Source organism: Aethina tumida, chromosome 2, assembly GCF_024364675.1.
Source record: "Aethina tumida isolate Nest 87 chromosome 2, icAetTumi1.1, whole genome shotgun sequence".
NCBI classification, from domain to species: domain Eukaryota; kingdom Metazoa; phylum Arthropoda; class Insecta; order Coleoptera; family Nitidulidae; genus Aethina; species Aethina tumida.
In genome coordinates this window covers 4,539,278-4,552,548 of record NC_065436.1, presented here as the reverse complement: position 1 = coordinate 4,552,548, position 13,271 = coordinate 4,539,278, and the positions used below count along the sequence as shown (strand labels likewise).

The 13,271-nt window shown below is 21.0% G+C and overlaps 1 protein-coding gene across 2 annotated transcripts in view; it reads left to right on the top strand.

Annotated features, from left to right (window-relative positions):
• The window catches only part of LOC109596269 (protein enabled), a 42,999-nt gene that overhangs the window by 13,084 nt on the left and 16,644 nt on the right, over nt 1-13,271 (top strand). Inside the window, exon 1 of one of the 2 annotated variants that reach the window (XM_020011775.2) lies at nt 3,244-3,801. The exons of the other annotated variant lie outside the window; for it this stretch is intronic. Coding sequence (XP_019867334.2) covers nt 3,314-3,801 — 488 coding nt within the window. The 5' untranslated portion in view covers nt 3,244-3,313. Of the gene's footprint in view, nt 1-3,243; nt 3,802-13,271 lie in introns of those variants that run through there. 2 annotated transcript variants of the gene reach the window in all.

The following is a 13,271-nucleotide window of genomic DNA, read 5'->3' as shown; positions in this document are numbered from 1 at the left end:
ACAATCACAAATCACAAAGTGATTAATTAACTAAAAAATAAATAACTTAAATTTACATCTAAGTGGACCATAAATGCAATTTTAAGAACTTAAAACTTGTAAATTGCGGCTTTAGAATTGAAGATTTAAAGGCTACGACAAAATTTATGACGTTAATGGAATAATTAACAGGTATAAGGGGCGAAGGATTAGGGGTGGAAATGCAATTTGGTTCATGGAACCCTCGAGATTCATGGATTTAAATGCAAAACCGTCACCTGCATGCATATTGAGTTATTTTAATAGGAACATGAAAAAACGAGGTCGATTTCATATTAAAAAGCAATCAAGGTTTGTAAATATATCATAATGGAAGTCTGACATTTAATTATTCAAATATGAGTCCTATTTATAGTAGATGAAAATGGTATCGTTTAAAAAATATATTTTTATTTGCAAGATTTATTTTATCGTAAAACTTTTAACTGAACTATTAAACAACTTCTTTTAATTTATTACACATTATAAGAATTAAATATTATTATTCTATATTAATTATAGATTTCAATGATATTAATGAAAATAGATTAAATACTGTTTTCTAATTGTGTTGTTGTCAATAAATAATAAAATATTTATTTTCAAATAGGCTTAATATTAAAATAAAATAAAAAAATTAAATGAACTAAACTACAAAATTTAAAAAAAAAACTAAGCTTGAAACTTAAAAATAACAACAAACTTAAATTTAGAAAATTAAGCTTTTTTTAAAATTTAAATTTAAACAAGATATAAATTGTTTTTAAGCTAAACATTATCAAATTAAGCTTAAAAAATACAAATATAAAATAAAAAATCTAAAAAAATTAAAATTATTAATTTAAATTTATAAAATTTAAATACTAAGCTTAAAACATAAAAATAAAAGAAATAATATTAAATTATTATTTTAAATTTAGAAAATTATAATAAAAAAATTATTATTTTAATGTTAAATATAAAAAATTAACGTTAAAATTTTTAAAAATTAAGCTTAAAATTCAAAATAAATTAAATTTAAAAAATTAAACTTAAAAATTTAAAAATACAAATTTAATATTAAAAATTATTAATTTAAACTTACAAATTTTAAAAAAATAAACTTAAATTTATTCATAAATAATAATTTAATTACTATATTATTTTATTCATAAAAATATACACAATTAATTAATAACTATTTAAATATAAAAAAATAAAATTGAGTGTAAAAAATTAAAAATATCAAATTAAAGATTAAAATTATTCATTTAAAATTTAAACAATTAAGCTTTTAAAATTAAAAATAAATTAAATAAAACTATTATTAAGGTAAAAAGTTATTAAATTAAGCTTAAAAATACAATTTAAATGAAAAAAAAATAAAATAAAATTGTTTATTTAAAATATAATATCTAACAAAATAGGTTTAAGAAATTAAGCTTAAAAATTAAACATAATTAAAAGAAATAATATTAAATTATTATTTTAAATTTAGAAAATCATGATATAAAATTATTATTTTAATTACTAAATAATAATAATTTTAATTTAATTTAAATTAAGCTGAAATTTATCTGTACTTATGAATAATAGATTAATTAATAGCAATTTAAATATAAAAAAACTAATATTAAAAATTCAAAATAAATTAAAATTGAAAAATTTAAAGTCACAAATTTAAAATTAATAATTGTTCATTTAAATTTATAAAATTTAAAAAATTAAAGTTATAATAATATTTAAAATAAATTAAATAAAAAAATATTAAATGGTTCATTTTAAATCCAAATAAATTAAATAAAAGTTATAATAATATTTAAAATAAATTAAATAAAAAAATATTAAATGGTTCATTTTAAATCCAAAAATTTAAGCTTAAAAAACTAAAATTATTAATTTACATTGATATAAATTAAAAACTAAGGTTAAAGAAATTAAATAATAAAAAAATAATATAAAATTATTATTTTAAATTTAGAAAATTTGAAAAATATAATTATAATAAAATTTAAATAATAATAATAAAATTGTTCACTTATATTAACAAAATATAAAAGATTAAGCTTAAAATATGAAGAATAACAAGTTAAGCTTAAAAATTTAAAAATACCAATTTTAGATTAAAAAAATTATAAAATTTAAATAATTAAGATTAAAAATTTAAAAATAGTAATTTAAAATAAAAAAATTCTCACTTAAAATTATAAAATAGATATAATTAATTAATAACTATTTAAATATATAAAAAAATTAAACTGTTTATTTAAATTTAAAAAAATATGTCTAAAAATATCAAATTAAAATATAAAAAATAGAATAAAATTAAGTAAAAAATATATATATTTTAAATTTATAAAAATTTAGAATTCCAATTTAAATTAAAAAATAAAATTATTGTTTATTTAAATTTATAAAATTTAAAAAATTAACTCTAAATTTATCTTAATTTAAGAATAATTAATAAAATATATTTAAATATTAAAAATATATTTTAAATTGAAATAAAAAACTTAAAAAATAATATAATTAATAAAATATAATATTTGAATATAAAAAAATAAAATTGTTAATTTGAAATTATACAAATTAAAAAGACAAACTTAAACAATGAAAAGTAGAAAGTAGTATTTTACATTTATAAAATTTTTAGTTTATGGCTAAAAAATTATAATTAACAAATAAATAAAAAAAGATAATAATGAAATTATTATTTTAAATTTATAAAATTTAGACTTTATAAATTCTATTTATTTTGATAAATTATTGATTGTCAGTGTCACTGAATAAAAATGTGATTAAAAAATTTTTGTTACTGTTGAACTGACTTAATCTAATTGTAAATTAAATTATTATTAATTTAAATATTGGAAACTAATAAACTATAATAAAATTTTATATTTACAATTATAATTATCAAATAAATAAGATAATTAAAGACTTACATTTAGTTTATTTATCAATATTTAATAAACCGTATAATATTTTTTAATTAATAGAACAACTTAAATATTTGAATTTTCATAATAAAATATAAAATAATCAAATTTTACTGAATTTGATTATTCTTTATTATAGTAAAATTTAAGTATTAAATTTATGACTTTATTATAATATAATACTGTAGCTTAGTAAGAGTTTACTTTATTTGCTTTACTTTATTAAACTAAATCAAACATTATTCAAATACATAATTCAGAAATATGAACTGTAAAGTTTAATTAGCAAAATACTATGGATTATAATTATCAAAAATCTACCGATAAACATAATTTATAGAATAAATACAGTACCACAGTGGTACTGGTAGTGCAAAATGAGAAAAAAAAAATTAATGGCAAAAAACCTTTTAAACCAGGCGACCCACATAACAGGACCGAACCGTACGACGCGTAACCACCACCACCACCACCGACGACCGAGTACCGAGAGCGGTACCACCACCACCGGCCTCTTCGTATCTAATCATCCCGCGGTCGACGTTTCCTGGTTGGCCCGAAATTACCGCTTCAATTTTTTCCCAGTCCCTTGTGAGCGGCATTTCGTGTCGTTCAGTCGATCGGTGACCGTTCGATCGATTGCTGTTGTGATTTCGTTTGGCCGGACACGGAAGAGTGGTTGGTGTGCGTTGTTGTTGTTTGTTGTTTCGGTGGGAGTATCGATCGATCGATCGATCAGGAAGATGGAGTTCGACATTGACCAGTTTTGTAGAGACATTGAAATGGAGTTGGACGTTACGTTGAGGAGGACCAACTCCAAAGAGGCCGAAGAGCCAAAGAAGGAATGGCAAGAGTACTGGGCATGGTTAGTGACTTTTGTAAAGGGGGTTGTTGATTGATGCATAATGGTTTTTTGGCGAAGGACGTACCTGTAGGTGTTGTTGAGTTGGTTTGATGTAGTGGTAGAATGGGAATGACGAAAGTTTTATGGTACCTGAATAATTGTCGAGAAATAAACATAACAATAAACAGCCATATAACTAAGTATTTGCATGATGGAAAATTGAATTGAAAATCATTGAAAAAACTGGAATGCAAAGAAAATTCATGCATGCAACAACGTAAAATTGGTGTTGAAAGACTATTTTTTAAAATAATATTAAGAAAATTTTCAATATTATAATAATAGAAGACTTAAATTTTATATTTTCTTTAAAACTACATTAAAAGGATAATTTTTATATTATTAATTATAATATTATCGATTTGATTATTTTGATATTAATAATATTTAATAATAAATGTACATAATAAAGTTAAAAATAATTGTGTATATATTTTATTACTTTGAAGTAGATTTTCAAAATCTTAATTAAATATTATTATTTTAAAATATTAAAACTTTATTATAAAGACATATTTAATAAAAATATTATGTTTTAATTATCTATTATCAATATAAAATAATGCTACCAATATATAGTATTTTTTATTAGATATAAATAATTTTTTTGAACTATTAAAACATAAAATTAAAAAATATATTTTTTACATATTTTTATTGTTATTAATTTTTTGAATCTCAGTTTTAGTTAATTTGGCAACCAAAATTTAATAAAAAGGTTAATAAAAATATTATTTATTTGATTTTCAGTTAATTTTAGAATTATAGACAATTATATTTTCAAATATTGTTTTGTTTGTTCTTAAATTTTAGATTGAATTTGCTTAATTTTTATTTATAATATTGTTGACAAAAATTTTATTGTTGTATGTAAAATTTTAGTTTCTTCTTAACAACAGGAAATAATAATATAAATAAATATCTGGTGATAGAATTTCACAACATTTCGTCCATTTTATTAGTTTTTTATTTGTTACAGTGTACATAAATAATTTATATAATAATTTAAATATATATATATATATATATATATATATATATATATATATATATATATAGTTAATTTTAGATTAATTTATTTATTTGAAACATATATTTCTGAATATAATAAATTTTCCTTTTAATTCATTAATTTTTATTAATATTATTGAAGAACATTTTACAAAGTTGCGTCTATTTTATAGTTTTTTATTTGTTACACTTAAATAATTTATTTTGTCATTTAAAACGTTAATAAAAATATATTAAATTTAAAAAAATTAAGCCTTAATTTATCTAAATTTAATAAATTATGCTTAAATTTATCTTAATTTATAAATAATAAATATAAGCAATAGAACTTTAAATATCAAAAAAAATAAAATTTAAAAAAATAAGCTTATAAATAATTTTTTTCTTCTTAACAATAAAATATAATAATATAAATAAATATCTGGGGCTATTTTTTTAAAAGGGAATTTTACAAAATTGCGTCTATTTTATAGTTTTTTATTTGTTACAGTGCATATAAATCATTTATTTTGTCATTTAAAAGGTTAATAAAAATATTATTTTTATTGATTTTCAGTTAATTTTAGAATTACAATTAATTATATTTTCACATATTATTTCATCATTTAAATTTTAGATTAATTTATTTATTTGAAACTTATATTTTTCTAAATATAATAAGTTTTGCTTTTATTTCTTTAATTTTTATTAATATTATGGATGAAAAATTTATTGTTTTATATAAAATTTTAGTTTAAATATCGTAGTTAATTTTTTTTCTTCTTAACAATATAAAATAATCATATAAATATCTGTTAGTATTTATATTAAAGAGAATTTCACCAATTTTTATCTATTTCATTATTTTTTTATTGGTTACAGTGTATATAAATAATTAATTTTGTCAATTAATTTTAGAATTATAGTCAATTATATTTTCAAATATTAATTTATTCCTAAAATTTTATATTAACTTATTTATTTAAAACAAATTTTTATAAACATAGTAAATTTTGCTTTTATTTCTTTAATTTGTATCAATATTATGGACTAAAATTTTATTGTTTTATGTAAGATTTTAATTAAAATAGTGCGGTTCAATTTTTTTAATTAATAATTAATTTTGTAAATTAAAAGGTTAATAAAAATATTTTTTTGATTTTCAGTTAATTTTAAAATTATAATCAATTATATTTTCAAACAATATTTTATCATTTAAATTTTAGATTGATTTAGTTATTTGAAACATATTTTTCTAAATTTAAAAAAATTTACTTTTATTTCTTTCATTTTTATCAATAATTATGGGTGAAAATTTTATTGTTTTATATAAAATTAGTAAATTTATTGATTTTCAGTAATATTTATTTTTTTGTTAATATAATAAACTTTTTTCCAATTCTTTATTAATATTTATAATGATAATTATGTTATTTGACACAAAATTTTAGTTGAAAAAAAGCACAATTTAATATTTAAAAAGCACTTTATTAATAAAATATTAATTAATTAGAAGTATACAATTAAAAAAACACAAAATTTTGGTTTAAAAATCACTTTTTTAATATTTAAAAAATACTTTATTAATAAAAAATTAATTAATTAGAACTATACAATGAAAAAAATGAAATAAAACTAAGTCTTGTTGATAAATAAAATTGTCTACTTGATATACTGGCGCCATTTTCCAAGTGGCATGTTTTTGTCTCGCGTTCTTTCCTGAAAAATGTTACTTTGCGTTTGTGTAATGCCTATAATTCCTCCGCTCATAAAATAACCCACACACCGCCCAAAATCCACGACCACCAACCCAATCAAACGTAGAAAAAGCAATTATCACACAAACCCGTAAACTTTCTACATAATTATCAAAAAAGAACGTTTTGTAACTTACGTGACACGCATAAAATTATTAAATATTAAACCGTAGACGTAAACGTTTTAGTAAATAAAAATTTAAATTCAGCAACTTGTCGAATTTTAATTTTAAGAGAGGATATCTAGTTTGCGCAGATGTTGTTGGCATTGACTAAGGAATCTGTACCATTTATCGTATCATTGTGTGGTACCGACAATGATCTGTTTAAAAGATTGTAACGGCTTTAAAAATGTACAGTTTCCAAAATCGCAACACATGTTTCAGTTTGTTGTATTTACATGGTGGTAATTAAAATGCAAGACTGTCTGGCTGAATCACAGCAATTAACAATCGATTAACCCATTGTTTGCAAAAAGGAAAATGTATTGTATATTGTACGTGCTAATACTAAAATAATGGCCGGTAATAATACATTAGGCACTCATGCAAAAATTGTTTATTATCAATGAAAAATTGCCACTGTAATTAGAAGTTAATTGTCTTCCTTAGTCATTAATTGCCTTTTTATTCGTTTTTATTGGACATTTTCACATTTACAGGATAATTAAAGTTGTATCACATATTTATGAACCTGTATTTTCTCTCCTATTGATTATTTTGTACCTAATTAAATTATTTTTTCCATAAAATAAGGGCAACGGTTTTGTGACTCTTCAATTAATAACTATAATTCATCTAAATTTGATGCTTTTTGGTGTCTTAATCGAGGTTACATGTTGTTCCTTAAGTTTTCAATTGTATTTAGATCCGGACTTTACGGTGACCAATCGAGAATCTCAACATTTTTATATTTTAACCAACTTAGCACAACTTTGGATGCTGCTTCGTATCATTATCATGCATAAAAAGCCATTTAATTGGTAAATTATCGTTGGCAAATGGTTCCATTACATCTCTCATGATGTGTCTGTATACAAAACTGTTCATTTTACTAATAATTTTTTTTAATGGTCCCATACCATGTCAAGGAAAGGAACCCCAAACCAAAACTTTTCCTCCACCACGTTTCAAAGTTCTTGTAGGGTATCTGGGATCCAAACTTTTATTAGGAGGACAATGAATGTATTTTTTACCATCAGTTCTTGTTCCTTTGACCAAAGATTCATCACTTCAAAGTACCCTTTGCCAAAATTCTGGAGAAGAATTAATACTTTTTGGTGCAAATTTTTAGTCTTTTTTTTTTGATACCAATGGTTTCTTTATTGAAATATATCGTTGCAACTTTCTTATTGTATTTTAAATTGAGAGTGTTGTTTCATATTTGTTAATAAACATTATAAATAATAAATACATTTTAGTGATATCAGCAATATTAAATTAAGACCTTGATGTTTCAAGTTAATTATTATTTTCCTCTTCTCTGGAGATGTTTTTATACATATATTTTTTCTGAGGACTGATTTAAACTGCCCACAAATGTATATTTACTGTTTAATGGAATTATTTCCATTTAATAATTTATTTTTCCTTCAATTCAGTGACACATTTAAGTAAGTAGTTACTTTGTTAAAAAGGAAATGTGGTTGCTTCGGTTCCGTTAATGGTTTAGTATCAGAAATAAACGTTAATATTTTATCATAATGTAAATTTTCTTTCCATATGTTTTATTTTAAAATAGCCTAAACAAGCAATAATTTAACCCCGGTGTTTCCTTTCTGTTTACACTTGACAAATACAGATAACTGACGTGTAAACAAATCGGGCTCCTACACTCGAATACTCAAGAACAAAGCAGCATCCCAATCAGCAAATCACACTTCAAGAGTTTAATCACAAATGAATTTCCTTGTTGAGTCTCAATTAAGTGAAAATTCGTTTGATTATAAGTCAATCATTTCTTGCTTTTCAGCTTAACTGTTTAAGAAATCGGAATTTTCAGTGGTACGAAAGTGGGAGTTCACATAATAATTCACTATAGAACGAAAACGGCGTTTATTGTAATCTACCATCTACACCGACGCCCACACAGTAATAATAGTCGGTTTATTTTAATGAAAAGAATATCAATAAATTAGCTTGGACAATCTTAATTTTGTTTACAGTATTCGGGTTCGTGAGTTTTGTTTAAAATATTTCGTGAACTGAACGTTAACTCTTTCTATACGGTTCAGTTTTTATCATCAGGGGAATGTTTGGTTTCTACGTAGTTAAACGATAATTTGAACACGTACAAGAATATAACAATTGTTGCGATTAAGCAACAAATAGTAGTTTAAGTTTATTGTTTATGTAGTTTATTTCAAATTTCTAAATTAATAGACAATTAACAAAAATTACCCAAATTGTTTGTATATATCTCACCTAATAAAAAACATCAATAGAATTCTGATGTTATAATTTTATTTTTAGTAACCCAAATTGCCTTCCTTTAAATATTGTTTATGATCAAATAAGTTTTAAAATAAAACAGAATTGTTGGTAATCTAATAAAACATTGTAATTTTTTGTCACCAAATAAAATAACATCAAAACTTTAACTTTCAAGTACAATTTTATATTTAACTGCCTAAACTGATTTGAATTATTTAATTTATAATAATTTATAAAATCAAAATTATTGGTGATGTAATAATATTTATTAAAAATTATCAAAAATTTAATTTGTATCAATAAACAACATAAAAACTAACAGATATTTTTTGAACATTATTTTGTCACCAAATAAAATTCATTATTAAAACTTAAACTTTCAAGTAAAATTATATATTTAGTTTCCTAAACTGGTTTGAATCAGTTAATTCAACATTTAGAATGAAAATTAAAATTATCACCAAGTTTGTAATAATCTATAAAACCAAATTATTGGTGATATAATAAAATTTATTAAGAATTATCAAAGATTCAATTTGTATCAATAAAAATTAACAGAAATTATTTGTACTTTTTTTTTATCACCAAATAAAATTCAACATCAAAACTTGAACTTTCAAGTAAAATGGTATATTTAGATGCCTAAACTGGTTTGAATTATTTAATTCAATATTTAGAATAAAAATTAAAATTATCACCAAGTTTGTAATAATTTATAAAATCAAAATTATTGGAGATTTAATAAAATTTGTTAAAAATTATCTAAGATTCAATTTATATCAATAAAAGTCAACAGAAATTATTTGTACTTTTTTCATCACCAAATAAAATTCAACATCAAAACTTGAACTTTCAAGTAAAATGGTATATTTAGATGCCTAAACTGGTTTGAATTATTTAATTCAATATTTAAAATAAAAATTAAAATTATCACCAAGTTTGTAATAATCTATAGAATCAAAATTATTGTAGATTTAATAAAATTTGTTAAAAATTATCAAAGATTCAATTTGTGTCAATAAAAATCAACAGAAATTATTTGTACTTTTTTCATCACCAAATAAAATTCAACATCAAAACTTGAACTTTCAAGTAAAATGGTATATTTAGATGCCTAAACTGGTTTGAATTATTTAATTCAATATTTAGAATAAAAATTAAAATTATCACCAAGTTTGTAATTATCTATAAAATCAAAATTATTGGTGATTTAATAAAATTTATTAAAAATTATCAAAGATTCAATTTGTGTCAATAAAAATCAACAGAAATTATTTGTACTTTTTTCATCACCAAATAAAATTCAACATCAAAACTTGAACTTTCAAGTAAAATGGTATATTTAGATGCCTAAACTGGTTTGAATTATTTAATTCAATATTTAGAATAAAAATTAAAATTATCACCAAGTTTGTAATAATCTATAGAATCAAAATTATTATAGATTTAATAAAATTTGTTAAAAATTATCAAAGATTCAATTTGTATCAATAAAAATCAACAGAAATTATTTGTACTTTTTTCATCACCAAATAAAATTCAACATCAAAACTTGAACTTTCAAGTAAAATGGTATATTTAGATGCCTAAACTGGTTTGAATTATTTAATTCAAAATTTAGAATAAAAATTAAAATTATCACCAAGTTTGTAATAATCTATAAAATCAAAATTATTGGTGATTTAATAAAATTTATTAAAAATTATCAAAAATTCAATTTGTGTCAATAAAAATTAACAGAAATTATTTGTTCATTTTTTGTCTCTAAATAAAATTCAATATTTAGAATAAAACTTAAAATTAAAACCAACTTTGTAATAATCTTTAAAATCAAAACTATTAATGATATAATAAAATTTATTAAAAATTATCAAAGGCTTAATTTGTGTCAATAAATAAATAACACAACAGAAAAAATATTTGTAAATTGTTTATCACCAATTAAGATTCAGCATTAAAACTTTAACATTGACGTATAATTTTATATTTAGTTGTCTAAACTGGTTTGAATTATTTAATTCAACATTTAGAATGAAAATTAAAATTATTACCAAGTTTGTAATTTATTGGTGATATAATAAAATTAATTAAAAACTCTACAAACTTCGAATAAGAATTATCATCAAAAATGTAATTTTTAATTAAAATTTTATATTTTGTTGTCCAAGCAGTTCAATATTTGGAATGAAAATTAAAATTATCACCAAGTTTATATGGTCTATATAATTAAATTTATAGGTGATTTAATAGAATTTATTAATAAACAACACTAAAACAAGTAAATTATCAGAAATTATACGTATTTTGTTCTGTCACCAAATAAAAATAACCATCAAAAATTTTATTTACTTGCCTAAACTGTCTTGAATTATGTTATTTATTATTTAGATTGAAAATTAAAGGTGATACAAAAAAAATTAAAGTTCGTATTGTTCTCCAAAGCTAAAATTGTTGGAATATAATATTATTAATAATTATCTTTATTTATACTATATAACATTTAAATTAATAAAAAATATGTTTATATTTTTATGTCACCAAATAAAAATCAAAATAAAATCATCATAAAAACTTTAATTTTTGATTAACCAAATTATCTTTAATTATTTATTTTAATATTTAGCTGGTGAAAATTATAGGTGATATAATAAAATTATATTATTAGAATAACACATATTGGTGAAATATATTTAGTTGCCAAAACGTCATGAATAATTTAATTTAATATTTAGAATTAAAATTAGAATAATCAATTTCTTATTATTTCATACAGTCGAAATTATTGGTGATATATGTATATAATTTTAGTATAACAATTAATTTTAATGTAGGTAAAACTAAATAAAAACTATTAAGTTTTTAATATTATTTTATATTTTTAATCAAAATTTAGTCTTTTATAAAAAATTTTAAACATACTGTGTTCCACGTAATCAAAATTATTGGTGATATAACAGAATTTAATCATTATGTATAAATAAATAAAAAATTTAGTGAATAAAACTTTATTAAAGCATATAAAATATTGACGTTATTTATTTATTTATACTGAATATTTATCCATTTTTCTGACACAATTGAAGTTAATAAGATTGTAATTCTTATTGAATTAAATAAATTACAACCAATAAAATACTTTTCTTTCACAAAATGTTACTATTAATATTAAATTCTTAAAAAATTCCAACATAAATAAATACACAAATAACAAATTTCCATCACCAAATAAAAGTGATTTATAAAATATTGAAATTATATTAAATATAATTTTTATCTTTTGAATTTTCGTTGAGTTAATAAAATACTATTGTAAAGGATATGTTTTGTTATGAATATTTTCCTCGTTCCATATTTTCTATCGGTTATAATTAATTACTCCTGATGCAATTAGTGACCTTAACGTATCCGCAAGTGCGTGCAGCTAAATTATACATTTTCCTTGTTAGCAATTCTAATCAATTTTCACGGTTCTGCTTTCTTCGTTCGGCTTATTCTAATCCGACCAGTAGAAAATATACAATTATAAAATCTTTACAAGATAAAATCTCGTTAATTCCAATAAGGCGCACATTGGACTGATCACAATCATTCCGATCGTCCCCAGGAAAAAGGCACGACCAAGTCTAAGTAAGGATTGGTTGGTTTTCTGGGTTATGTTCCCAACAAGAGCTCAATTTAGAGTTTGCGGAGCGTGTAGGCCTTGATTGAGCAGGAAACAAATGGGCATATAAACAAATTTAGAAGAGTGGGTCAACCCAATCATAATATTTGCAGTAAAACACCCGACAATTTGTTGTTTATAACTCTGTCATTACAGTTGATTGTTAATCCGGAAGAATTGGAGGTTTCTGCATTGTCAGCACGTTTTTTCTCGTCACACATTCTAATTAATTGCATTTAAATTTCTGCATAATAGCCGACAATTTAAAGTCCTAACGAGACAAATCTGCATATAACATACAAGATGTTTAAGTAATTTTTATTGTTTTATGAAAACAGCCTTGAGAACAATCAGTATATCGTATATGGTAAATCGCTATCACGCCACGAAACTGCGGGGACATTAATTTCTAATTAAGAAGTCAATGACGGATCGTTCAGAACGAAATAAAGTTCACGTCTTTTTGTGTTTGTCCGAGTTTGTAAGATTTATTGTGTTGGGCTCGTTAAGATTAATTTATCACAAGTTTCTAATTTTATTTTATGTGCAGTTTATTGCGATGACAAGTTTCTGTTAAAGTTTACACGTGGG